Source organism: Cavia porcellus, unplaced genomic scaffold (assembly GCF_034190915.1).
Source record: "Cavia porcellus strain 051 isolate PalLab524CR breed Dunkin Hartley unplaced genomic scaffold, mCavPor4.1 scaffold_6, whole genome shotgun sequence".
Classification (NCBI taxonomy): Eukaryota; Metazoa; Chordata; class Mammalia; order Rodentia; family Caviidae; genus Cavia; species Cavia porcellus.
In genome coordinates this window covers 28,916,186-28,944,176 of record NW_026947489.1, presented here as the reverse complement: position 1 = coordinate 28,944,176, position 27,991 = coordinate 28,916,186, and the positions used below count along the sequence as shown (strand labels likewise).

The following is a 27,991-nucleotide window of genomic DNA, read 5'->3' as shown; positions in this document are numbered from 1 at the left end:
CTGTGGACTGCTTTCACTTCCCACTCATGATTTCTTTCTTTTTTTTTTTTGTCTTTTTCCTTTTTATTGGTACTGGGGATCGAACTCATGACTGCCTGCTTGCAAGGCAGGCGCTTATGCTGCTGAGCTAAATCCCCAGCCCTCCACTCATGATTTCTTTACCACCTCTCTGCTTTGGGATAAGCTGCCCTTCCATACCAACTCTGAACAAATGTGACTAAAGTCAACCCAGCTGAGCATGGTAGTACACTCCTGGATCCCAGAATTCAGAAGGCTGAAGCAGGAAGATGCTGTGAGTTGAAGGTCACCCTGAACTACTAGACTGTCCTAGAAAAAAAAAAATGCTCCCCAAAACAAATAAATCCAAACAAAATCAATCCAAGTCAGCTGGGAGGCTAAAAAAGAATTTCTTTCAGTGTACAGCATGGCATTCAAACCTCCTGGCCCAGGGTAGGGCTGGGGATGGGTGAGAATCCTGAGCTCCAAGTATCAAGATGGAAAGGAAAGGCTCATTCTGCTCCATCGAAGCTCAAACAGTGCACTCTTAACCAGGAAAGTCTTTTGCTGCTTTGTGCTTGCCTTCCCCTAGGATATGATATCCTCTGGCATGACTGAGGGAATGAATCCACCTCTCCATCCACAACTCTAGGTCTCTGATACTCCATCCTGGAGCACCCCCGAGGCCAGTGTCTGGAGGTACTGCTGCCGCAGTGCGGGCAGCTGGGAATACAGCTCAAAGCCCTCTGGGAGGCTGGAACTGGGAAGCTTATAGTGGAGGAGATGCTGCCGGAGACCCTGCAGAGATGGAAGAAAGTTTATGAAATGGGGAATGAGACTACAGTCTCTGCCTCTCAAGCCCTTTCATCTCCCACCTTCTTAGGCCTCTGCCTACCTCATCTGCCAGCAGCCATGTTTTCTGTAGCATGCTCCTTCGGGTAGTCTTCACCTCATCCTATGAGTGCAATGGGAAAGGTGGCACTAAACCCAGGACTGGCACCATCATTGGCCTTGCCCCACCCTTGCCTCCTCCCCAGCTGACTCTGCAGTAGCTTAGTCATCAGCAAATAGAACTTACCGAGCTCTTTGGATCCTGGGAGAAGATGAAGCTATTGACATGAGCCACAGCCACAGCGTAGAGCACAGGGCACCAACGTGGACGGAGCACACCAGTGACCAGCACCCGGAAGTAGAGCTGAAGTAGGGCCAGGTTGTCTTCAGGAGGCCTTGTGTAGCACTCCAGGGGCACAGGCAACTGTGGCAGAAGTGACATGCTGAAGGGCAGGGTGGGAGTGTGCATCACTGAACAAGGCAGACAGCTGACATTCACCCTTCCCAAGCACATAGGTGAGCAGATCGAAGAGCTCTTGAGAATTTTTATTGCTTAGTATTTCTTGTTTAATAAACTTACAACAAAATTTTTTCCAGTGTTAGAGGTCAAAGCCAGGCCTTGTGTGTGCTAGATACTACACTTGATCTTAGCTAAAAGGCCAAGAAGCGATGTATGTGCACTAGATAAACGCTGTACCACTGAGCCACATCCCTAACCTGTTTTTCACACTGAGTCTTGCTAAATGTCTCAGCTGGCCTTGAATTTGTAATCTTCCTGTCTCAGCCTCCTGAATAGCTGGGAATTACAGGATTGTACTACAAAGCAATGGTCTGTTTGCTTATTTATTTATGGTTGTTTGAAACAGGACCTTGCTATACTGCCAAGGCTGGGCTGGAACTTAACCATCCACCTGCCTCAGCCTCCCAAGTGCTGAGATCACAGGCATATGTCCCTGTGACCAGCTACCAGATAATGTACTTTTTAGCTCCTAAACGTATTTTTTTCTTTTTAGTTCTCTCTCTTTTTTTTTTTTTTTTTTTTGGCTTTTTCTATCAGTACCGGGGATCTAACTCACGAGCTAAATCCCCAGCCCCTAATTCTCTTTTTATAAGATATATTTATATAATGTATGTATATATTAAAATAGCTTTTAAATTTAGCAGAATTATAAGGCAAAAATCTAGTCTTAAGAAAAATATGCAGTGACTTCATTCCCCATCCCCAGCCCTTTTTATTCTTCAGTAGCAAGAATCAAACTCACAACCTCATACTTGTGAGGTACTATGCTCCTGAGCTACATCCCCAGTACCTCCAATCCTTTTTAATATTTAGTTATTTATAGGCAGCATCTCACTATGTGCCCAGGCTTATCTTGAATTTGCTATGTAGCCAAGGGTGGCCTCAAACTCAGGGCAATCCTCCCCCTTCAGCTTCCTGAGTGCTGGGATTACACCATACCCGACTAGAGCTTATTTATTTATTTTTGAGAGCTTTTTTATTTTTATTTTTTTGTCTTTTTTTTTTTTTTTTCAAGACGGGGTCTCGCTATGCAGTTCAGGGTGGCCTTGAGCTCACTTTGTAGCCCAGGCTGGTCTCGAACTTGCAACGATCCTCCCACCTCAGCCTCCCAAGTGCTGGGATTACAGGTGTGAGCCACCATGCCCGGGTGCTAGGTTTTTAAGATCTTACTGAGCTGCTAAATCATCAAGGCTTGAAGTTGCCATCTTTTTTTCCTTTGGTACTGGGAACTGAACTGAAGGCCTTCACATTGAACTACATCTCCAATGCTTTTTTTTTTTTTTTTTTTTTTTTTTTTAACATCTTTTTGTTTTGTTTTGTGGCACTGGGAATAGAACTTAGGACCCTGTACTTGCCAGGTGGGCACTTATGCTGCTGAGCTATATACTCAGCTTTTTTTATATCTTGAGACAAGCTTTCACTAAATTGCCCAGGCGGGGCTTGCACTCACATCTTCCTGCCCTGGCCTCCCAGAGTGCTGGGATTACTAAAGGCATGCATTAGCATGCCTATCTGAGAAAATCTCTTATCTAAACTGTTAATAATAAAAAGTAATAAAGAAAGTTGGGGGGCTGGAGATTTAGCTCAGAGGCATAAATGCCTGCCTTGCAAGCAGGCAGTCGTGAGTTCGATCCCTGGTACCGATAAAAAGGAAAAAGACAAAAAAAAAAAAAAAAAAAGAAAGTTGGGAATGTAGTTTGGTGTGAAGGCTCTAGATTCAATCCCTTGTACTGCCAAAAAGAAAACAAAACAGAGTAACTACTATATGCTAGATACCATTTAAGCCCTTTTCATGGATTCTCCTAATCCTCTCAAGCCTCTCAAGAGGTGATGAACCCCAGCAAAGCTCCCCATCCCCAGGAGTGCCCCATGGAGGGTGCCCATGGTAGGTCCTGCTGGGCTGAAGTACCTTGGTTAGAGGCAGGCCCAGAGCTCGCAAGGCTCCCACATGCTCTCCAAAGAGGGCAAGGCGCAGGGTGACACAGAACCGACGCTGCAGGGGAAGCAGGACCAGAGCCCCAAAGAGGTGGTCCCCAAAAGAGACAGCCTCAAAATGCTCCAGGAAGCTGGCATAGAGGTCAGGGAAAGATGTGAGGCCTGGAAGTGGGCAATCCAGGTTGAGGCTTGGCAGGACTCGGGGCAGACAGAGCTGGGCCAGGAGAGCTTCCACCAGACGCTGTATTGGGGTCTCTCGGAACAGCTCACTGTCCACCAGGAACACACACATGAGCCGTGCTAGGCGGGCAGCAGGAGGCACAGCCAAGAGGGCTTTAGGGCGCCAGCTCTCTAGAACAAGCACCCATTGCAGGACACGCATGGCTGTCCCCATGGTATTGGTGGGAGACAGTCCCAAAGGAGCATCGGAAGCCTGGTGGTAGAGATGAATCAGTGGCTGGAAGGGCCAATCAGTAGGCAGCAGTGGCTCCTTAGGCACAGGCAGCAGCAGGGCTGGGATTTGCTGTAGGTCCCCTCGGTACAACGCCTGGGAGGCCAGCAGGCTGGCCCGGGCTGGTGAGCAGTGGGTGAGGTAGCAGCTCCGGATGCTGGGGAGGTCCTGGCAGGCCTGAAGTAGGAGAGACCCTCGCCCACATGCAGGGTGCTCGCTGTTCCCCAAAGACAGCTGATCGGAGAAGTCAGCTGCTTCTGGACCTCCTGATGTGCTTTCTCTGGAACAGAACCCAAAAGTCAAGGACAAGGGCTAGAACCATGGTAGCCAGAAGGCTACACCAGCGCTCTGGGCTTCCCAGAGCCTTCCTGGGTTTTTTTGTTTTTTCTTTTCTTTTTTCAGTGTTGTGTTTTTTTGTCTTTTTTTTTTTTTGAGACAGGGTCTCGCTATGCAGTTCAGGCTGGCCTTGAGCTCACTTTGTAGCCCAGGCTGGTCTCAAACTTGCAACAATTCTCCTGCCTCAGCCTCTCAAGTGCTGGGATTACAGGCATGAGCCACCACACCCGGCTCTTTTTTCAGTATTGTGGATCAAATCCAGGGCCTCATGTATGTTAGAGCTATATGCCCAGGTTACCTACGGCTTCTAAATTCAACCTATTTCTCGCTGCTCCTCTGATGACCTTCTAAGCAGTGCTGTGAAGTGGCCAAGAGGATGGATGCTGAAGCCCACCCCCAGCTACAGTTCACGTAACTTCCCTGTGCCTGTTTCCTCACAGGACAGTCGGGACAATGACAGTACTACTACCTCACGGCACACCCAGAGGAACAGCAGACACAGAACACATGATTAGTAACTAAGAGATGTCTATGACTGCTTTATATACCACTGTTTTGTTTCATTTTGTTTTTTCTTTTTTTGGTATATGGGCTCAAACTCATGACCTCGCGCTTACCAGGCAGGCGCTTATGCACTGAGCTAAAACCCCAGCTATATACCACTTTTTACCTGTAGATTTGCACTGAAGTCTTGAGATCACTTTCTAGTATGTAAGCCTCATCTTCACTTTACTAAGAGGACACAGAAGCTCAGATAGGGTACATATAAGCCATAGAAAGAAAGGGACCATAGGTCCCCTGCCTCAAATCAGGCTACTCTGTCGACAACCACAATAGTATGCAAAGGACTGAGCTCATGCCCTGACTCTACACTCACGGGAGGAACTCCAACCGGAACACACAGCTCTGCAGCAGCTCCTCAGCGAGGTGCTCACTTCCTGGCAGCAGGCGGCTCAGCAGGGCCAAGGCCACAGCATGATGGAGGGCAGCACTGGCGGCTGGCGCTGCCTGGCATGCTGCCTGTGCGGAGAAGGAGTGTTACTCAGTGCAGGGAAGACGGCAGAGCAGTGGAGCAGTGGACACAGGCGGAGGGCACAGATCCAGGGAACGTCAGGAGCAGAGGAGAGGCAGCACGGCCTGGTGGCCTGGCAAAGAAGCAGGAGAGCTAACAGGAGGGGAGGCACCTACAGAGGGGACCTACCACTTTCTGGGCCAGAGAGAGTGCCAGGTATTGCAGGTGGTACTCGTGGCGCAGGGCCCATGTGGAGAAGGGTGTGAGAAGCGGGGCAGTACCAGGAGCCACACACTGGAGGAAATACTTCTCAAGTCCTGGGACAACCAGTACAGCAGCCAGCTGAGGGGAAGCGAGTCTGTTCAGATCTGGAAACTGACTGATGCCTTCTGGGTTCCCTGGGTGGCTGCACTGCCAGACACTCGGGCAAATGGGTTCTCAGGAAGTGAGGTCTCCCCACTTTGTTTCTGACCCCTGCCACCCTGGCCCCACTCGACCCCTACCTGGCACCCAGAGCTTACCTGGCCACAAAGACCCTTGTGGATCCGAACAAGGGTGTTGAAGAGACAGAGGAGGGCAGTGAGGAACGGGAAGGGTGAGGCTGAGCCAGCCAGGCTGAGTGGGGGGCAGCCTCCGGCACAGCCCAGTGACACAAGGCTGGGGAGAGCTTCAGGGGCTGGCGCACAGGATAGTGGGTTGCAGAGAGGGGAGCAGAGCCTGCAGGCAGAATGCAAAAGCTGAGGGGCTCTGACCTGATGTGCACCAGATTGGACAAGGCCAGCAGGCATGGCTGTGTAGCCCAGCGCCACACTCTTCAGAGCCCCACTGCCTGCTAACCACCAGGGACCCAGGTTCCCCCTGGACCTCTGAGGGTTAAGCTCCAGGAAGGGCCAGGGAAATGGACCCAGGAGTCCTCCCCCAACCACCTAGCTAAACACACCAAGGACCTACCTAAGTGAATCCCACAAGCTGCACAGAGAAGGCTGGCACAGCAGTGGTTCCAGCACCTCCTCCAACAGGCGCTCCATGTCCTGAAGCCAATCCTCAGGGCACAAGCTTAGCTGAGGACCAAGGGAACCACTGAGGTGATGGATGGCCCAGGATGTCTGTGTTCTTACTCTCTGTGTTCCCAGGCCATCCCCCTCATTCCAGAAGCCCCAGTGGTCACTTTGGAGGGTTATGTAGTCTCACTTTTATGAGGACCAGAAGGCCCTAAAGCTGTCCTGTACCCAGTGTATGTGTGGACAAAGAGAATATAAGGGTTACAGGTGAGTTGAGCGGCTGCTCGAGCATCTCTGGTCCCTGGCAACACAGGTTTTTGGAAGCTCACTGTGATATGGAGGTGGGAACAAGAAGCCAGGTGGGAGCTAACATGCAGAGGACGGGGTATAGCCTGGTGGCAGAGCATTCGCCTAGCACACACAAGGCCCTGGGTTTCATCCACCAAAACAACAACGAAGAGCTGTGGTGTGAGGAACAGTGGGGACAAGGAAGAGTGGAGGTGGCCATGGAGAGGGCAATGGGACAGGATGCATTAGGGACAGACATAGAGGCACTCACCTGCTGGCTCCAGGCCTGGTAGTAGGCGTCCAGGAACAGCAGACAGGCAGCAGGCACGGGGCCCAGAGCATGCCACACCTCAGGTCTGGGCAGCAGTTTCAAAGTCTGCCTCAAACATGGCTCCATTAGTGGCTGGAGTCCAGATATTTGTGTCCACGTGACAAAGGAAGGGGTGGCCAATGGGGCCTCAGCAGTGTCACTACAGGAATATCAAGGGGCAAGTGAGAAGACAGCTGCCTCACTCCCTCCAAGCTCCAGCTACCCTCTCCCTGGGAGGGTGCATACCTTCCTGTCCTGGCAATGCCAGCAGGATGCGTCTGGGGGCAGGGCAGGGCTTGGCCTACCTGTGGGGCTCAGCAGGACTGTTGCTAGCTGCCAGGGTCAGCTGGGTGAAGAGAGTGAGCAGTGCAGCTACTCGCTGCATGGACAGGGGCCGTGGTGGGTGGGTGCTAAGCTCTGTGGGCACAGCCTGCAAGGTGCTCATGAGCACTGGGTACAACTCCCTAGGGAAAAACAGTGACTGTCACAGTGTGCAAGAAGATGCAGACATAAGGCACAGACCCAGCCCTGTCCAGGACCCATAGTTTGGTGAGAGAAAATGGGGACAGAGAAGATCCTAGCACTCTTTTTTTTTTTGTCTTTTTCATTTTTATTGGTACCAGGGATCGAACTCAAGACCGCACACTTGCAAAAAAAGGCGCTTATGCCGCTGAGCTAAATCCCCAGCCCTGATCTTAGCACTCTTGAAAGACTGGCCCTGAAAAATGGGAAGGACATACCTTTGAGGCTACTTGCAACAGGGACTTCTATGTGATGTTACCAAGATACTAGTGCTTTTGTACACAGAATACTATTCAGTCCACACTGATTCCTCTTCCCCAGCTGGTCCAGACCCTCACTGTTTCACACCCACTTCCATGTTCCCGACCTCCCTCCACGGTCTCCCCTCACTCGAATCTCCTCACCTGTAAAGGTCACCGGCCTGACCATAGGAGGCAGCCACGGCCCACAGACGCAGGGCCTCCGTGCTCAGTGCCTCCGCTTCCTCAGGAGGCAAGGACAGTTCTTGGGGAGCCTCGGCTATGAAGCGACACAGGCGGCTTCGAATATCAAAATTGCTCAACTAGAGAGAGGGGAACTGGGGTTCAGGGTCATACAGTTCCATATTCAATGGGCATCAGGTTCTTTCACTATGGAAATTGGCTCACCTTAGCCTGTTCCAACCCTCTGTGGTGGCACAGGGTCACAGCTCTGGGAAGGGGTGAAACTATCTCCCTCCTTCTTTTTAATGAACTATTTTGGTTCCTAGGTTATCTGGCTGTGGATGATGAGTGCCTGTGTGTGTGGTTCTGATCTGGGCCAGGGCAGGGAGCCTCCCCTAAACATGAGACCAGAGGAGAACCACAGGATGCACTGGGCTCCTGGGGGACCCACTTCCTGTCTGGTAGTTTCTATTGAATGCCTAAACAACCAGAGTGAAGAGAAAGAGGAAGATGGTATGAGCTGGCCACTCAAAATTCAGGGGTTCTGCTTAGCTTCCAGCTCTCATGACCCCATCCCTTGACCCATGTCCTACTCACCAGCCGGGCAGCAATATTCCTACCGGCCGAGGCCAGGACTCGAAGGAGCTTCATGGCAGCAGCACAGGGTACTTTGTACAGACTGGGGGTAGGTCCCACCCTCACAGGGGACCAGGTGATAGGCAAGAACTCCTGAACAATGGTTTCCATGAGCCGTGGACACTCCAGTACCTGCAGGAAAGAGGAGGTGGGAAGGCGGAGAAGCAAGGCCAGGCTCTGGTGTACTCTGGGCTCTCTCCCTGGTCCCATCTTCTCACCCTTGTGGCTAACTCCAGGGAATGCCGGGCCAGGCGGATGAGCACAGCCAGGATGTCAAGAACCACTGTGGGCGCTGGGCGGGTCACCTCTAGTACATAGCGTAGCCGAGGCAGCAGATTGGTAGCCAGGAGCCCCTGGGGTCAAGAGAAAAACCAACTGGCAAATGAAGGTGAGTCCAGATGACCCTTCCTGAGCAAAACACTTGCACGCTGAGTCTGGGATGGGGAAGAAGCCTTTCCTCTACCTTGATGACATCATGTCGTGCCAGCTCAGGGGGAGGGCGGCTTCCTTCCTCAGGGCTCTTTGCTTTGTCTGCTGGAGGCTCTTCATCCTCATCCTCACCTTCCTTGTCCTCCTGGCTAGGCACCAGAGGAAAGACCAAAGCTCCATGGAACCAAGAGAAGGTGCTGTCCAGGAGCTCCTATCAGAGGACGGAGGCACGGGTGAGAAAACAAGGAGAGGGCAGGAAATGAGTCCAGGAGTGGAAGAGTGGAAGCCCTTAGAAAAAAACTGAAAGACACGGTTTCCAGGTATTGGGGCTTTTAGGAGAGGGTGGCCTGCCATCCCTTGTTCCACTCTGCCCACAAAACTGTGGCAACAGGGCACACCAAGCAGGAGAAGCAGGGCTCTACCCCGTGGTACCTCATCTCCAGGTGCCACCAGCAGAACCCGAAGAGCCCGGATGGCAGCTGCGATGACCCCATCTACTCTGTCGTCCAGAGAGAAGCGCAGCAAGAAGAGGAAACCAGCATCCAAAAGGAGGCGTAAGACACTGCCTTCGAGGTTGTCCCCAAACTCGCCAGCCTGGGCCTTGGGGCAGGAGGATAAAACCTTGCTGCAGTTACAGAAAATCTTTGCCAGTCCATGACTGCTGTGCTTGCCCCATTCCCAGACAACTGATGTATGGGCTCATGCCAGGCAGAAAGGACAGAAGGGAGGGAAGTCTAAGACTGGAAGGTGAGGGTGCGGGATGGAGCTGACCAGGCCAGGCCAGAAGTCCACTTACCCTACTAATGACCTGGGACAACACATGCAGTGCTAACACTCGCTGCTGAGACACCTGGCTTCGGGTCAGGAGGAACAGCTCCTGTAAGGAATAGCCTGCTCTCTGGAGCAGGAATAAGAAGCTGAAGGAAGGCAAGACACAGGTGGTATCCCAGAAATATCCAGCAAGATGCCAGGGAAAGACAAGGTAAATAAATGTCACTCCAAGGGGCCTTAGCCTGGTAAAGAAAATAGGACATGTACACATGTGTCATGGCATCAGGCAGATGGAGGAAGATAGCAATTGATTTTTAATTTGCAACCAGATGACAGGAAGGATGTGGACCTGGAAAAATGATCTGGTCTCATGAATAGGCAATTCCAGCAGAGCAAAAGTAAAGGGTTTCCCTGAAGTGAGCTCTGGGGTCCCTAAGCACAGGGGATGAGGACAGAGCCAGCAAAGTGAGTGGTCCCACAATAGTGAATAAAGGAGGCAGGGCCAGAGGGTCAGCAGTGGCAGCCTGCGGAAGCACTGCCTGGCTAAACTAAGAAGCTAGAACTTTGTTCTACACAGAGGGAAGCCACTTGCTAAGATGAGGTGTGGCCTGAGCTGGGCCAGAGGAAACCAGCGTGGGCAGTTCAGGAAGGATGGAGTGCCCCAAGGAAATGCGAGGCAGGCCTGGAGACTCAGCAGACACTAGCGCATAAGGCCATAACCCAGGAGTATTAGGGGAGGTCATGGAGGGGACTGGCAAGTTTAAGGACTGACCAGAATGACAGCAATAGAAAGAAATTCTGAGCCTAAGAAACTGAATGGGCAGCAAGGCCATGACCTGGAAGAGGGCATGCAGACCACACTGGGCCAGGGGTGCTTCTCCACATGGTTGTCAAAGTTCCTCCCAAGATCTGCCCAGTCGTCCCTGGGCCCCAGGCCTCACCTCTGCCTCTTCTCCATGGTGGTGGAGGCCGAGGTGGGTGGGTAGGTCCACATCTGGGGGCAGGAGCTCTCCCTGAAGACTGAATCGGGCCTGCATTTTCTAATGAAGAGAAAGAAGACTGGGCTGGGACAGCAGCAGCTTTCTTTTTTTTTGGGGTCTTTTTCCTTTTCATCAGTACCAGGAATCGAACTCACGACTGCCTGCTTGCAAGGCAGGCACTTATGCCGCTGAGCTAAATCCCCAGCCCCCCGAAGCAGCTTTCTTATACCCACTGCTCACCTTTAATCCCAGGCATCTGAGGACTTAGGTCCTGACTCTACTGGTCAGTGAAAATGGGCTTCTGTGACAGAAGGGCCCAGAGAGGGTTTGGAAGGGGAGAGCAGAGGTGTTTTACAGGCTCAGGGAACAAGGGCCTGGGTGCTGGGTGCCAGAGCAGCAGTGCCACTCCCACCATGGTAGGCCAGCAGGCCGTGCTCACCTCCTGCGTCCGCTGCCGCCGGAGCGGGGGCAGATCCTGTGTCCATTGGAGCTTCTCCAGCTCAACAGTGTCCATGTGTAGCCATTCTTTGTGGGGGTTCAGTGACAGTTTCAGAGCTAGATAGAAGCATGGTGGTTTTTTTTGAGGGTCTGCCATACTCCCCTGTGCCCAAGTACCCACAGCTTCTACCCTTGGGTGGGACTAAGCGAGACTTGGGGATAGGAACGCCTAAGAATGGGGTGAAGGTCTTAGCTATGGTAGACCCATCTAGTCCTGACTCCAGCCTTCCACTGCCTGCAAGGATTTGCTGGATGGGGAGAAAAACAGCAGAGAGGAAAAGAAGAACAGAGAAACAAGGGAAGACTACATATACAGGGAAATCAGTTTCCCACTCTCAGTTGTAGCCCCTGGAAGGAAGGAGGAGAGGGGACAGTGAGGGGCAGTGTACTACTCCAGGGGCCAGGACACAAGAACACATTGTCTCACTCTCTCACTCCTCCACCCAACCAACCTGCCTGGCTGGCCCTAGGCTGGCCCTGGATGCCTCCGGGAGCAGGAGGTTCCTGGCCATTGTAATTTAATTTCTTCCTTTGTTAGTCCTAATAAAATAATCTAGTTTCTGAGACCTGAGTACTTCCACTGGCCTCTGCTTGAGATCTGGCATGTACAAAGATGTTCATCAGCCTCTTCCTCTCCCATGCCCTGTAGCTGGCAGATACCAACATGAAGAGGCAGAAGGAACGGAGGAGAGGAGAGGGCAACAGCTGGACAGCTGCAGCAGGGCAGGGAGAGAGTGTGCTCAGGGAAGCAGCTGCAGTCATGACTCCTGCTGCTGCTCACCAGGAAGGGGGAGGAGCAGAACAGGACGAGAAAACAGGAAGCATGCACAGGAAGATGTGCACAGCAAATGAAGACTGATTTGAGCCAACTTAAAGCCACTAATGAGGATTAACCGTCCACTTCCTAGGGCACAGAAGCTTTTTTCTTCCCCACTCGCCAGGGTTATGAGAAGGAATACTTCTCTACTTTTATCCACAAAAACATGGTTATCCTCCAAACCTGGGGCTCCTGGCTCCGGCTCACTGTCCTGCCTGTCACTGGCAGATACTGACACGAGGGGCTCCTCCTGGGTCACAGGAACCGAAGATCTTCCTGGCCTCTGCTCCTCAGTTGCCTTTTCTCCTGCTTGCTCCTGGGTGTGACTATGAGATCGCAAGAAGGCAATCATGCTGGAGTCTAGAGGTGAGGTGAGGGTACAGTGAGCAACGGCCGACCTCCAGGGCTCCCCTGGCTTGGCACTTGTGAGAGCTGTCTGCCTCTAGGTGCCAGGACAGGAGAAGCTGCTTTCCAGCCCTGGCCTGACCATTGGGCCCTCCTGTTGCCTTCCCATGGTGCTTCCTTCTTCACAGTGTGTGGCCCTTGAGGTCTGATCATTCTCCTGTCTTTTCCTCTAAAGTCCCTAGGCCCAGGTTCCCATGCTTGGCACCCGGGTCACAGATCAAAAGTAAGTGGCTGTAGTCCACATGTGGTTGCACATGCCTGTAATACAAGTTCTGGGGAGGCTGAGCCAGGAGAATTGCCAGAAGTTCGAGCCCAGCGTGGGCTGCATAGTGAATTCAAAGCCTGCCTGAACTACAGAGACCTTGTCTCAAAAAAAGACAAAAAAATTGTGGACTAAAATTTAACAGATGGCTGCAAAAAGTAACCTTTTTTGCAACACAGAACTCATTGTTTGGTATGAGTTTTGATATAAGAAGGAATATTACTGCTAGACACAGTGGTAAAAGTCTGTGATGCTGGGGCTCGCGAGGCTGAGCAAGAGGAATGAAGCCTGGACTGCACAGTGAGATTCGACCTCAGAAAACAAAGCAGAAGCAAAATATTACAGCAACCTAATACAGATTAAAGTGATAGTATTAACCATTAAGATTCTTGCTAAGACTAAAATTACTATAAAGCACAGAAAACAAGCAAAATTATAGATCTGGTATTCCAATTTTTATGGTGCAGCACATGAAAGTGTTTGAACATGGGGCTGGAGTTGAAGACATGTGTTACTGTGTTGGATCATGTTTGTTTAAATGTAGTAACATCAGATTATAATTTGCACAGGTTTTAATAAAAAATAAAATAAACACCCCAAAATAAATACATAAGTGGCTGTCAAAGAAAAAAAAAAAAGGTGGCTGACTATGCAACAAGTGAATGAATGATAACTATGGCCAAAGAAAACACATTTAGGGAAACGATTTTCATTGTCTTCTCTGTTAATTTATGCACATGTTTACAAAAATCTTGTATGTGTTATATAATTGTAAGACACTCAGCCAGGAACAAGACTGACTGTGTGTCTAGAAACTAGAAATTAGAGAAGACGACAGAAATCAAGAAGGAGGTGGCATAGCATAGTGTCATACAGTAGTACATACTGTGGTTGAGCTAGGGGTTTAGCTTAGCGGCCTATGTACCCACTTGGTTGTGAGTTTGATCCTCAGTACCAAAAAAAACACAAAACCATACTGTGGTTACACTAGATCAGTGGTGGCAAACCTCTGACATACGAACCATAGTGGGCACACAGAGTCCTCTCTGTCAGCCACATCACCCCAGCAGCTGAGCATCAGTTAACAGTTGCTTTTTTTTTTTTTTTTTTGTCTTTTTCCTTTTTATCGGCACTGGGCATCGAACTCAGGACTGCCTGCTTTCAAGGCAGGCACTTATGCCGCTGAGCTAAACCCCCAGCCCCTAGTTGCTTTTTTCTAAATTAAACCCCAGCATGCAGATTTCTTTTCTTTTTTTTTTTTTTTTGTCTTTTTCATTTTTATCGGTACCAGGGATCGAACAGCATGCAGATTTAATTGCCTTGTTGGCTCTTTGCAATCAATAAGTGGGTTTTGGGTTGTAGTTTAGGCACCTGTCTCCAAAATGTTCACCATTACTGCATTAGACTACGATGATAACAAAGCACATATGTGTACACCAGGTGGGAGAGGAACACAAAGCACAGTGCTTAAGAGTAGCTGGGCATGGTGGAGCCTGCCTGAAATCCTAACTACCTAAGAGGCTAAAGCAGGAGTTCAAAGCCAGCCTGAAATATGCATCAAGTTTAAGTCAAGTCTGGACAATAGAGTAAGAACTTGTCTCAAGAAAAACATTAAAAAAAAAAAAAAAAAAAAAAAACCAGGCAAGCCCCCAGAATAACAGACAGAAATTTGGGCTGAATTCTATTCATGTTTAAATATAGCTTGTAGGACCGGCATTGTAACTCAGTGATGAAAGTCCTTTCCTAGCATGTGCAAGGCCCTGGGCTTGATCCCCAGCATTACAAAAAAATGAAATGAAGTAAATCCAGTCTGTGTTCCCCAGCAGCTGTGTAGCCTGAGGGGAAGTTGTTTTTTTTTTTTTTTTTTGGTACTGGGAATCAAACTCTCACCCGCCCCGACCCACAGGAAAGCCCAGCACCGCACCAAGCTGGGCCAACAACTGCTGCTGCTCCTGCAGGATCTCCTCTGGAGCCATGGCCTGCAGGCGGGCTATATTCTCTTCATGGATGGTCTGGACTTCTTGCTCAGCCTCCTGGCCACTGAGCCCCTTTCCTGTGACCAGACGGGGCCTCTGGAAAGTGTGGCTGTTCTCCAGATGTCGAGTGACCTGATCCCTAGGAGCAGGTGCCTCACAGCTCACAGTACCTGGAAGAAGAGTACAATCAGTCTCACTGATCTGCTGGCCTGGCTGTTGCGGACTCTGAGGTCTCCTCTGGGAGTCTGACTGCCCTAAAGTCAGCCTCCAGCGGGAGTGGCTGTTCAGCCACTTTCCCCTAAGATTTATAGGGAAAGCTTTTCCCAAGAAGCCTCCTGATTTCTCACTCTTCTGTCAGACAGCTAGGTAGCCATCTCCTCCAGCAGTCTGCCCCATGCTCTTCTAATATAGTACCATGGAAATTTAGCCTGTGTATTCTGTTTCTGCCAGATGCTTCCACCTCCTTTTTCAAGTTGTATAAGGGCTGTTCCTTCCTGCACCTTGAAGATGCAGGAAGGAACAGGGGTTGAAGATGTGATGCTGGGATTGACACATGGCTCAGGGTTAGGATCTCTTCTTTCTGTCTTTCTTTCTTTCTTCCTTTCTTCCTTCCTTCCTTTCTGCTTGTCTGTCTGTCTTTCTTTCTTTCTTTCTTTCTTTCTTTCTCTTTTTCTTTTTCAGTACTGGGGATTGAACTCATAACCGCACGCTTCCAAGGCAGGGGCTTATGCCGCTGAGCTAAATCCCCAGCCCCTCAGGGTTAGGATTAAGGTTGCCCCACCTGGGTATGAGTACTACCCGTCCAGCTAGGCTGGATAGACAATAAGGCACAGAAAGAAGGCTATTATGTTGCTGCTTGCTGCTTTCGCTTCTTCTGTCATGAGCTATTTCTCCTCTGTAATGCCCCTCTGCCACGCCACCCTGCCTTGCAGCTGATTATGGACTTCCCTCGAGACCCAAGGCTCCCCAATTTAGTATTCCAAGTGACGTTGAGGACACAGAATGACTTTCTTGAGATGATCACTCAAACAGTCCTCCCCTTTGAGGCAGGAAAGATCTATATCCACAGGGGATCCTATGATTGAGTCTTTAAACAGACCGCTGTAATCCTAGCACTTGGGAGGCTGAGGCAGGAGGATCACTTGAACTACTATGTAGTTCAAGGCCAGCCTGAACTACATAGTAAAAACCTGTCTCAAAAAGACAAAAACAAAACAAAACAAACAAAACAGACCAAGCCCGGGCATCTTCTGCCCCAGCTCACCCTCTGGTGGTCCTGGGTGGGCCACGGCTCCTGCAATTGATGTTGCCCTTCTTTCAGACTCCCTCCTGGCTGCAATCTCTTGGGCAAAGAGGCTCCTCTTACCAGATGCTGCTGGCTTCTCCTATGGAGCGAAAAGAAAACCCAGTGATCACACTCACTTTCTACTCTACCTCAACTCCCTTTACTAAGGTCTCTGGAACACAGAGACAGAAGAGACCCTGTTCAATCCCCAGTGGTCACAATCCCAGTCCTCAAAAGAAAATTTGGGGTCCACAGAAGCAAAGATCTTGAAACCTGATTAGCTTGAGTTAAAATTCTAGCTCTTCCACATATGAGATGTGTGGTATGGAACAAATTATTTATCTCTTTGGGGCATCTGTCTGCTCATGTGAAAAATGGGGATAGTGGTATCTATCTTATAGAGGGTTATGAAAATTAGATGAGTCAATATGTGTGATGAGCTTAGTGTGATGCTGCTTTAGAAATGGAGTTGCTAGCTGGGGGCAGTGGTGCAAGCATGCAATCCAGCACTTTAGGGGCTGAAGCAGGAGGAATGAGATGCATCCTGAGTCGGCATGCTGTGAGTTTGAGGCCAGCCAGTACTACTGTACACAGAGGGTTCAAGGTCAGCCTTAATTATGTGGTGAGAGCTTGTCTCAAAAAACCAAAAGAGGAAATACAAAAATTAAGATGGAGTTGCTTAACTCCTGGATGAGACTCTACAACAGTTCCCTAAGCACCACTTAACGTTACCCTGCCCACCTGTCTGTCTTGTGAGCGATGGAACACAGCAGGGAAAGCTACACCACTGGGTACAGGAAGTGTCACAGTCACTGACCTTGTGTCTCGTTCCTGTGGCAACAAAGCACAAAGCAGTCAAGACGCAGACTTCTCCAGATGGGAGCCCATCCCCGGGGCCCCAGCTCCCATCCTGAGACCCTCACTGGAAAGGGGTCCAAACACATCTTGTGTCAGGTCACATGGATTCTAACCCAGCCTAATGCGACTCATGGAAAGTTTGCTTCCTCCTCCTCCCCAACATCCTGGCTGCTCGGACGCCTTGTCCCACTCAGCTGGAGTAAGACGCACAATAATCTTGGTCAAGACTGCAGTGATATGCTGGTCATGTCTGCTCAATCTCTCCTCAGCGTCCTCATCTGCAGGCAAGGGTTGGTCAGGGCTGGGCCTGGCTCGCTTTGCTGGAGCAGGAACCAAAGCTGGGGGCAAATCTGGAAGATCTGAAAGAAAGAAACCTCAGATGTGAGGATGCTCATGCCTTCCCAGAAACATAACGTTATGGCTTATATCTAGAGGTTTCCCTCATGCAGTCATGGGCGGAGCTTTTGGATGTAGCTAGAGCTAAAGTGTGTGATGCTGGGATCAAAGAGGTGATGCTGGAATGGATTCATGGTTTGGTGCTAGGATGAAAGCTGCTCCACCTGGGTATGAGTGCTACTTGCCCAGGTAGCCTGGATAGACTATAAGGGACAGAAAGACGGCTACCATTGTCGCTGCTTGCTACTTTTGCAGTCTTCGGCCTGCCATAAGCTGTCTCTCCACTGTAATGCCCCTCTTCCATGCCACCCTGCCTCGGAGCCAGCTGATTATGCACTGAAACCTCTACAAACTGTGGGCCAAATAAACATTCCCTCCTTTAACTTTGTTTTTTGTTTTCTTTTTGAGGCAAGGTCTTGCTATGCAGTTCAGCTATGTTATGCTATGCTTTCAACTCACTTTGTAGTCCAAGCTGGCCCCACTTGGCCATGGGCCTCCTTTAACTTTGGGTGTTGGGTATTTTGTGTCAGCAAAGAAAAAAGTAACTAAGACAACCGCTGAGGGACTGGGGGTAGGGGCAAAGGGAAAAAGGCAACGGCTGTGGGTCTCTGCCTCAAATTGTGTCACCATGGATAAAATATTTAATCTTTCTGAGCCTTGTTTTCTTCATCTGTAAAATGAGACTGCAGCACCAGTGTCTGAAATGATGGGAAGGGCCCCGAGGCTACCCTTGTGCTCCCTTCTACTTCATACCCGCAGACGCTCACCGTCCAGCATTACCACATCGCGATGGTCCTGCCGAGGAGGTCGATCTGCGTTAGCAGTACTGCCTTTCCTGCTTCCTTTCTTCAGCTGCACCGCTGGGGAGGCACCAGTAGCAAGAAACTGACTCTGGAAGCGCAGCAGGTCCGCTTCGGACTCTCCAGGCTTTGGTCGGGACAGCATCCTGGCACTGCAAACCTCCCAGGTAAGACTCCTTCAGGCACTGCTTCCACAAGGAGCCGTCCTCTCAGTCACCTCTAAAAACAGAAAACAATGGCCCCTCTGCTACTGAGCCCCAATTCCCTTCATTATGCATTGGGGTATCCTCTTTTTTGTCAGTTCACACAGACCCATTCTTTCCTGCATTCCTTCCCTCCTCAGCCTTTGTTGTGTCATCAGCATAGCAAAACCATCTCTAGCCAACACAGATCATTTATAATCATGGGAACATCCAACAGGTAAAGAAAATGCCATCAGGGATCAGGCAGATAAATGTGTCAGTACAGAGAGCAGTGATTCTGTATCAAATTGGAGAGAACACGGACTGATGGTATTCAGATTAAAGCCAGAGCCTGCTAAAGATCAATACATACAAATCATTCGTATGTCTACTGTTGTATTCTAAGAAAAATAGCTTCATTATATTTGTATTATAGCAAATTACCTGTAACACGGCCATACCGTATATGTGTTTTCCTTCTCCCTCTTGGTGACCTAATTGACATGTTAATCAATGCTCTTCTCTGTAAAGAATTGTAAAACCTTACCTAATTGATATGTTAGCCATTGTTGCTCTCTACAAATAACAGATGCGGTGCTAAGATAAACTAACAGGAGTTGTTAATTACTCCTAGGCTTCCCCATTCTCTGCTGAGGAAAACAGGATTTCTTCTTATCTAAACTTGCTTGTACGCGGGGAGACTTGCTTGTTAGCACAACTCTTACCTGACCTTGCTCTCCCCAAGGAAAGTAATCTCGCCATATTTTCTGTTCTGTAATGCAAGCTGCACTGCCTTCCCCCTTTCCCTACCCGGTGGTAGTCTGTCATAAAATGTGCTAATTGTACTGTTCTTAAGAAATGCTCAACTTCAAAGAAATGACAAAAATGTTGTGGCTTAACCCTAATGCACCAAAAGGGTTAAAAGGGTTAAGTTCGAAATCCTTGTAAAAACTTAAGTTTCAGCTTCTTGTAACTTTTGACCCCTTCTCACATGTTAGCGCTAACGAGCTGTCCCAAAATAATTAACTTTCTACATTCCTCTCCGAATGTTATTGCAGAGATAATGTTTATTTGCAGAATGGGAGTAACTTAAAAGGCTCCCGATGTTATCAGAACTAAGTGGACAGCTTTACAGTTTCCAGATTTGGGTCAACAGCTTAACAGCTCTGCGGGGTATACACACACACACACACACACACACACACACACACACCCCCGGTCTTCTCCAACTTTTAAAATCCCCTTCTCCAGTCTCAGGGGTGCGCAGTCTCCAAATTGGCTGCCGGAGACTCGTCACCAGGCCTGGCCTAAATAAACCCTTTGCTCCCCAAATTAATTTCTTGCTTCCTTGGGGTCCAAGCTATCACATTTACATATTAACTAAGAACAACCAGGAAATAGAATTAAGAAAACAAGGTCATTAGCCGGATGTAGTGGCACACACCCATAATCCCAGTTAGGCAAAAGAATCACAAGTTTAACAGCTGCCTGAGCAACTTTACAAATTCCTGTCTCAAAGTAAAATTTTAAAAAAGGGTTGGGGGGTGGTAGAGCATTTGCCTAGCATGTCTAAGGCCCTGGGTTTAATCCTCAATATGACACAAACAAACAAAGAGGCATGGTGGCACAAGGCTGTAATCCCAGCAGTACCTGGGAAATTGAGGCAGGAGGATCACTGAGTTCAAGGGCAGCCTGAACTACATAGTGAGACCCTGTCTCAAAATAAATAAAAAAGAAAGATAAACTTTCATTTACAATAATATTAAAAAGCATAAAATATATCAGAATAAACCTAACCAAAGAATTATAAGATTTGGGCATTCAGAACTATAAAACTGCCAAGTATCGTGGGGTACAACTATGATGCCACTACTTAGGAGGCTGAGACAGGAGAATCATCATGAGTACAAGGCCAGCCTGGGTTATAAAGTGAAACTGTCTCAACCTCACCCCTCAAAAAAAAAAAAAAAACAATAAAATAGCCACACAGCGTGATGCACCTCAGCAATCTCAGCACTCAGGAGGCTGATAAGGAAGATCATCTAAAAGAGTTTAAGGCCATCCTGAAGTACATGGTGAGACTCTGTCTTAAAAAAAAATCAAAATGGGGCTGGGGATTTAGCTCGGCGGCATAAGCACCTGCCTTGCAAACAGGCAGTCGTGAGTTCGATCCCCAGTACCAATAAAAAGGAAAAAGAAAAAAAAAATCAAAATTACTCAGGAGGCTGAGGCAAGAGGATCACTATGAGTTTAAGAGAAGCCTGGGCTACAACGGGAGTTCAGTTCAGCCTGAACTATATAGTGAAACTTTGTCTCAAAAAGACAAAAAAAACCAAAACACCTACATACAAAAACTGTAAGACATTGTTGGGTCATAAAAGACCTAAACAAATTGAAAGACAGAAAGATAGCCTACAATGATGAAACAGAAAACAATACTATAAGGTGGAAATACTTCTAAAATTTGCAAATTCAATGGAATTCCTATAAAAATTCCAAAGGCTTGTTTTTATAGAAATTGATAAATTGAAGCTGGGCATAATGAACCACACTTACAACTGCAGCTATTACTTGGGAGACTAAGAAAAGACTATTTATAGACAGCTCTGACTATACAGCTCAGCCTGGCCTGAACTCACTTTGTAGCCCAGGATGGCCTCAAACTCATGGCCATTCTGCCTCTGCCTCCGCTATGCTGGGATCACAGGCGTGTGCCACCACACCAAACTACAAAGCTCTTTTAATCAAGAGTGTGTGCTCCTGTCCTAAAGACAAAATAATCAGACCGCTCAGATTTAAAGATCTAAAAATGGGCATCTGAAATGAATAGACACTTCTCAGATGAAGAAGTAAAAACGGCAAATAAATATAAGAAAAAATGTTAAATATCACTGCTCTTTCAAGCGATACAAATTAAGACAACACTGAGATTCCATTTCATCCTAGAAAGAATGGCTATCATCAAGAAATCAATAAGAAACGCTACAGGGGCTATGGAAAAAAAGGAATCCTTCTTCACTGTTGGTACAACCACAATGGAAATCAGTAATTTCTCAAAAAACTAAATCTAGAGGCTCCATTTGATCCAGCTGATCCCCTTCTTGATATCGTCAAAACAATTAAAAGCATCATATCACAATATGGGTATATGCACACCCATGTTTGTAATAGCTAAATATTGGAAATAACCAAGAAATAGACAAAAGTGTGATTTTCTTTTAGTACAATAGAGTGCTAGTCTGCCACAAAGAAGGATAAGCTAGACACATTTCTAGTTAAGGGGGTAACTTTGAGCCTATTCCCTTTATTTCGTACTGGAGATCAAACTCACAACCTTGCACTTATCGGGCAGGCATTTTTGCAACTGAGCTACATCCCTGGCTTTGAGACCACACTCTTAGTAAAATAAACTGGACATTCATGTTCAAATACCACATGAAAATAAGGACTAAAATAAGGACTAACATATATAATGTAATGGATATTGGAAAATAGAAAATGTTCAAATGAGAAAAGGAACAAGGGACATGGAAGAGGAAAGGGAAGACAAGAAAAAATAATGGAAGGAAAACTGGAAACAAAATTTTGTAAATAAAGAGGGCAAGGGGGCTTGAAGAGAGAGGAGTGGAATAGGAGAAAAAGAAGAAACAAGAGGTATCATGTACAAGTATACACTCCCTACGATGAATGTGGTCATTATGTACTAAAATATACAGATAAAATAAAAAGTTAAAATCTTCATGTCTCTTAGAGTAGGCAATGGTTTCTTAGATATGACACCAAAGGTAACCAAAGACAAGATCAATAAACGATTTCACCAAAATTAAAAGTGTTTGTGCATCAAAAAAATTTTTTGTACTAGGGATTGAATACACAACCTTCCCCTTACCAGGCCCTTGCCCAACCTTGGTCTAGCCCATCAAATGTCACTATTAGGTAAACAATTTGCCAATGGTATAACTGATAATGGACCTGTATCCAGAATATATAAAGAACTCTTAGGCTGGGTGTGGTGGCGCATGCCTGTAATCCCAGCACTGTGGAGGCTGGAGCAGGAGGATCATTTCCAATTCAAGACCAGCCTGAGCTACAAAGTGAGCTCAAGGACAGCCTGAACTGCATAGTGAGATCTGTCTCAAAAAAACCCAAAAACAAAACAAAACAAAACACCCTTATAATTCAACAACTGACAGACAACTTTAAAATGGGTACAGAATTTCAATAAATGTTTCATTAAAAATATACAGAACCAGGGATTTAACTCACTGGCTCAAGCACTTGCCTAGTAAGCACAGATTTGTGAGTTCAATCCCCAGTAGCAAAAATAAAATAAAATAAAATAAAATATATACAAGTAGCCAATAATCACATAAAAGGATGTACACATTAGTAATCATGGAAACAAAAGGGAAACCACATAGCTGCGTGCACTGGCACATGCCTGTAGACTCGGCTACTATGGAAGCTGAGGCAGAATGATTGCTTACACTCCAAGAGCTAGAAACCAGGCTGGGTAACATCAAAGAAACACCAAACAAAACAGCCCTGAAAATCAAAACCAAAATACAGCACAGAAAGCGTAGCTCAGTAAAGTACTGTGCTTGGCACAAGGCAGACCGAACATTCAATTCTCAGACAAAGACATATAAACAATCACACACCACTACAATGAGCTGACACTTCACACTCACAAGGAAGGCTATAAATAAAATGTAAATTTAAAATGTAAGTAAATAACAGGGAAAATATAAAAAATAACAAATGTTGGTTGCTATGGGAGAATCTGGGACTCTCATAGTTCTTGGTGGGAATGTAAAACAGTGCAGTCACTATGGGAAACAATTTGGCAGACCCTCAAAAAGTTAAACACAGAGCTACCATATGACACAGCAATCCAACTATCTGGGATATACTCCAGACAAAGGAAAATGTGCTCACTGTGGCTAGGCATGGTACTGCATGCCTATAATCCCAGTACCCGAGAGGCTGAGCCAAGTAGACTGCCTGCCTGAGCTCAAGGCCAGCCTGCCTTGAAAAAAGAAAAGACAGGTGCAAAAATGTTCAAAACAGCCTTATTCCTAATAGCTAAAAAGTGGAAACAATATAAATGTCCATCAACTGGTGAATAGGTCAACAAAACTCTACATATACTAGAATAAAAAAGGAAGAAAAGGTAAGTATGGTCATGAATGCCTGTAATCTCCACACTCTGGAGGCTGAGACAGGATGACTGCTCTAAATTGGAGGCCAGCCAGGGCAACATAGTGAGTTCAATATCAGCCTGAACTACAAGTGAAATTCTACCTCAAAAAGACAAAAAATTAAAATTTAAGTTAAGAAGCAGGCAGCTCGCCTCCCTGGTAAGCAGTTGTGATGTGGCCAACTGTGGCACCTCCAAGGGGAGAACCACCAGTGTCTCCTGAGATCCGTGCCATGTTGGAACTTAGGACACTGGGAAACCAAGCAAGCAGCTCCCCTGCCTGGTAAGCGGCTGTGGTGTGGCCGGCTGCAGGGGGAGAACCACTAGCAACTCCTGAGATCCGTGACATGTTGGAACTTAGGACCCTAGGAAACCAAGCAACCAGCTTTCCTCCCTGCTAAGCAACAGTGAACCTACAGGTGCGCGGCCTAGAGTCAAACATCCCACTTCCCCTGCCCCCGCCCCCCATTAGCAAATGGGAACCAGAAATCTGAGCATCTCTTGGGAGTCTGACCAGAGCAAATAAGGAGGATTTCCTTCTACCATCTCTTAGAAGGCAAATATTTTTATTATTGTTTTTGCTTTGTTCTGATTAATGGTACTGCTCTATTCAATATTCTATTTTGATAAGTTCTGTAATGTTCTGTATTTCATTTTACTTTGATATACGTGATTGAAAGAACAACTATTGTAAAAGTAATGAAATATACTGTGATACCTATTACTGTTATCCTGGTAACCTGCTGTGAATTTATGTACCAGTTTCACTACCTAGTCTCAGTTGGCTTTATTCTGTCTTGTTCTGTTGTATTTTACTACCTTCAAAATAAAAAAAAAAATACATTATAAAAAATTTAAGTTAAAAAAAGGAGAAATTTCTAATATAAGCTATCACATACATGAACCTTGAAAAAATTCTAAGAAGCCAGTCACAAAGGACCTTATAATGTACAGTGCTGGTTGGTTTGGTTGTTTTGTTTTTTTGAGACAAGGTCTTTCTATGTAGTTTAAGCTGACCTTAAACTCACTATATAACCCAGGTTGGCCTCACCTTCACAGCAATCCTCTTGCCTCAGCCTCCCGAATGTTCAAATTACAGGCATATGCTGCCATGTCCAGCTTTAAAACGGTGAATTTTATGGTGTATAAATTATATCTCAATTAAAAACAAAAAATCTTGGGCAAGTATACAAAACACCTGAGTGTTCCAATAAAATCATCATCACTATTATAGCTAACACCCATTAAATATTTAGTATATGTCATATATTGCTCTGAACACTTTCCATATTCATTCATTTAATCCTCACAACTATGTAAATTATAAAGAAACTCCTGTAGTGCATGGTGGCACAAGTTTGTACTGTAATTCTAGCACTTAGAGGGCTGAGGCAGGAGAATCTCAAATTTGAGGTTGACATAGGATACATAGCAAGACCTTGGTTTTTTTGTTTTTTGAGACTGGGTGTCACTATGTAGTCCAGGTTGGCCTCAACCCTACAGCAATTCTTCTACCTCAGCCTCCCAAGTACTGTGTCATAGTCACTTTCTACTCATCGTTGAGACAAAATACCTGATGCCCAAAGTTGGGAAAGGAAAGGTTTATTTCTTATAGTTTTTGGAGGTTTTAGTTTATAGTTAAAGCAGGGTGGCATAATGGGGCCACATTTCATGGCAGCTGCAAATAGCAAGGCAGAAACCAGCAAGAGAGAGACACACACCTTCTTCCTGCCATTATATTATATCTTGGCTCCACCCCTAGGTTAATGTGGCACTCACACCCCCAATTTAAGTGCTAGACAATGAACCAATCACAAATGCATAATGCAAAGGCATAAGGCTTGGGGGCCACCCATAACCATGACATACTGGGATTACCGATGTGCATGAACACATCTGGTGAAGACCTTGTTTTAAAAGAAAAAAACTTTCCAGACATTGCCCAGAAGAAAAATCAACCTTAGCTGAAAACCACTAAACACGACTTTAAAGAATAAGACAGACTCCTGCATAAAGGGAAGCTGAATGCAGCCAGGGATTTAGCTCGGTGGCATAATACCTGCCTGGCAAGTGCAAGGTCATGAGTTTGATCTCTGGTACAAAAAACAAAACAAAAGTGTGAATGCAGAGAATAAACATGATACTTGGAAAACTTCAAAGAAGTCAGCTGCCTCTAAAAGCTTCAGGACAGTGAGACACAGGGTGACAGGCTAGATAGTAGGAATAATTAAAGTGCTGAACAACACATTTTCTTATTTTTTTCATCCAATTCTAAGCAAGATCAATTCTTCTGCTTCCTTTTCCTTTTTTTTTTTTTTTTTTTTTTTTTTTTGAAACAGGGTCTCACTCTATTTCAGGCTGGCCTTGAATTCACAGCAATCCTCTTGCCTCAGCCTTCCAAGTACTGGAATTATAGATGTGTGCCACCATGCACAGCCTCCCAGGATCAAATCTAATGATTGGGCCAGTACTAGAAACATATGAACTAACAGGAGTAGAAATGTTGGGCTGGGGATTTAGCTCAGTGGAGAAAGTGCCTGCTTGGCAAGCATGAGGTCATGAGTTCAGTCCCTGGTACAAAAAAACAAACAAACAAACACTCCAGACATTTGGCTCGGTATGTAGCTCAGCAGCATAAACACCTTCCTGGCAAGCACCAGGTTGTGAGTTTGATTCCCAGTACCAAAAAAAAAAAAAAAAAAAAAAAAAAAAAAGGTCAAAATCACCACCACATGAGGGTGTGGGTTTAAAGAACAATACCAAAGATACTTTTATGAAAGTTTACTCTGGACAGAGTAGTGTAAAATAGATACAAAGCAATGAAGGTAAAAATCCAGCCTCTGGGGTTAACATATGGGGAGACAGATCAAGCCAAAATACTGGCTCTTTTAATACTTCCCTACTTCATTTTCTTCCCCTCCCCAAAAGCCAAAAGCCCCAAAAGCCAAGAAAACCCAAAAAATATGTCCTTTAAATGACATTTCCCATATTGTAGAAATCCTTTGTTCAAATGATGCACCCAAATTTGGGGTTAAAGGATATGGCAACTACACATACACATTAAAAATACAGTACTAGTAACCAAAGAAACATACAGAAAATTAGTGCTGCAGGATTTCAGAGGTGAGAAAAACTCCTAAAGATGAAAAATAAGGTTAACCTGGGTATGGTGCACACCTTTGTAATCCCAGCACTAGGGAGGCTGAGGTAGAAATCATTGCAAGTGAGCCTGAGCTTGCAAGTGAGTTCAAGGACAGCCTAAACGGCATAATGAAATCCTGTCTCAAACACCAAACACACACACATACACATACACACACACACACACACACACACACACACACACACACAAACAAACAGAGAGAGAGAGAGGCTAAATACTGAGGTGGGCCATAATGCAAATTGCACGGAGTCTGGGTGGTTGTGGACATCAGTTTTTGAATCAAGAGACCAGAAATTAAATACCAGCTCCACTACTTACCAGCTGCACAAAGTGGGCAAACTGTAAGTTATCCCAAGCCCAGTTTCCAAAAGTGTAAAAAGTGAATAATAACAATTCCTATAGACTTTCATGCACAGCACCTACCACAGTGGCTGTTATACACATAAACAGGCCTCAGTAAAGGATAGCAATGATTTTAGTACTAGATAAGGCGATAGGGTAAATGTGCCCAGAAACAATCCGTGTTGGCAGTGACAGATAATACCTTGCAGTTCAATCAGGATGGTTCCTAGTAAATAACTCTTAAGCAACGTATGGCTAACAATGAACCACTATTTTCTCAGACTGCCTCTTTATAACCGATCCTCTAGTGCCAGAATCAGCCGCCCCAAGTCCGCTCCCATGACAGCTCCCAGGGCTCTGGTTAAGAGTCCTGGACCACCGCGCCAGCCACCGGAAATCACCAAATCTCAGCCTTTGTTGCCCGCAGATGAAGGGTTAAGGCCGAGATCTAAGCGCTGGAAGACACCACAGCTACTCTGTAACACTAAACGCCCCCAGGAAAGTTACAACAAATGAGCCAAACACCCTTGTCCCTGAGTCTCCTCCCCAAGTCACCTGAAGTTCCTTCCCCAAGCCCAGGAACCTACTCACCAGATGCTCACCTGGGCGCCGCCATCTTGGCCCGTAAGGCCGCACTTCCGCCTCTGACAGATTTCCGGTTCCGCCGGGCAGTCCCGCCCACCGCTCCCTTAGTAGGTTCGAAGCCCCGGGTTAAGCGCAGCGTGTAGAGCTCAGGAGCTAGAAGCCGCGCTATTTGCGATACAGCATCCTGTGAGCACTCTGATGACTCGCGGAGAACTCCTGTAGCACAGCATCTGCGGCAGAAGCAAAGATTCTTTTTCTACGTCCACCTGCACTCACCAGGGATATAGCTAAATGGCGCAGCGCCTACCTCGCAAGTGAGAGGTCCTGAGTTCGATTCTTGCTACCCACACAAAAAAACTGTACCTGTACCCCACCATTAGTGCCCACAACAAGGTGGCTTCCACAGTGTGTTTGTGCACAAGCAACAAAATAACCATGAAAAAGCCCCAGGAAAGCAACGCTGCCAAGAGAGCATTGGGGAAACAGCGGACGGTGAGAAGAGAGAAGAAAGCAGCCATGTCAGCGAGTTGGGCTCTTCCCAATCAGCCTGCCTTTGCTCATGCCAGTCTCCTTTCTTAGAAGTCCTCTCTGTTTTCCTTCCCACAACTAAGAAGTCCTTATCTCCTTTAAGGATGAGGTGGAGACACCTATGAAACCTTTACCAACTGGGTCTGCTCCCTGAACTTGGGGTTCGCCTTGGTCTTACTTCTGTGTGACATGCTACAGGGGTCACATTACTTTTTCCTTTCGCCAGCCTATGTCTTGTTCCCTAAACAGTTCC

At 47.0% G+C, this 27,991-nt stretch overlaps 1 protein-coding gene and 2 pseudogenes across 3 annotated transcripts; 1 reads left to right on the top strand and 2 right to left on the bottom strand.

The window, feature by feature from the left end:
- Positions 1-388: 388 nt before the first annotated feature.
- On the bottom strand, positions 389-27,303 carry Rpap1 (RNA polymerase II associated protein 1). 3 transcript variants are annotated; one of them, XM_003475706.5, is made up of 25 exons: positions 27,228-27,303; positions 17,706-17,957; positions 16,753-16,901; positions 16,426-16,515; positions 15,664-15,784; positions 14,348-14,569; positions 11,940-12,116; positions 10,881-10,996; positions 10,403-10,501; positions 9,487-9,588; positions 9,123-9,290; positions 8,725-8,901; positions 8,480-8,614; positions 8,223-8,393; positions 7,608-7,765; positions 6,987-7,145; positions 6,643-6,841; positions 6,034-6,143; positions 5,604-5,799; positions 5,272-5,424; positions 4,948-5,090; positions 3,258-4,014; positions 1,076-1,252; positions 893-952; positions 389-795 (listed from the first exon to the last, which is right to left on the bottom strand). In XM_003475706.5, exons 2-25 carry the CDS (start codon positions 17,881-17,883, stop codon positions 646-648), a joined length of 4,167 nt encoding a protein of 1,388 aa, XP_003475754.1. In that variant the 5' UTR covers positions 17,884-17,957; positions 27,228-27,303; the 3' UTR covers positions 389-645. The 3 variants fall into 3 exon arrangements, 2 of the variants coding, with proteins under 2 accessions (XP_003475754.1, XP_005006279.1); XM_005006222.4 differs by having other exon boundaries at positions 27,217-27,285; XR_010048007.1 differs by lacking the exon at positions 389-795 and having other exon boundaries at positions 1,076-1,271; positions 27,217-27,285.
- On the bottom strand, positions 1,339-1,499 carry LOC111758518 (U2 spliceosomal RNA; annotated as a pseudogene).
- On the top strand, positions 12,551-12,644 carry LOC111758501 (small nucleolar RNA SNORA40; annotated as a pseudogene).
- Positions 27,304-27,991: the final 688 nt, after the last annotated feature.

What these genes read in the sequence shown, in the direction of transcription:
- Rpap1 (XM_003475706.5), bottom strand. Translation starts at nt 17,883, where the DNA reads ATGCTGTCCCGACCAAAGCCTGGAGAGTCCGAAGCGGACCTGCTGCGC. An exon ending in ACCAGGCCTGGAGCCAGCAG is followed by an intron (nt 6,144 to 6,642) that starts GTGAGTGCCTCT and finishes CTTGGTCCTCAG; the next exon opens with CTAAGCTTGTGCCCTGAGGA. An exon ending in TGGGCCTGCCTCTAACCAAG is followed by an intron (nt 1,253 to 3,257) that starts GTACTTCAGCCC and finishes CTTCTGCCACAG; the next exon opens with TTGCCTGTGCCCCTGGAGTG.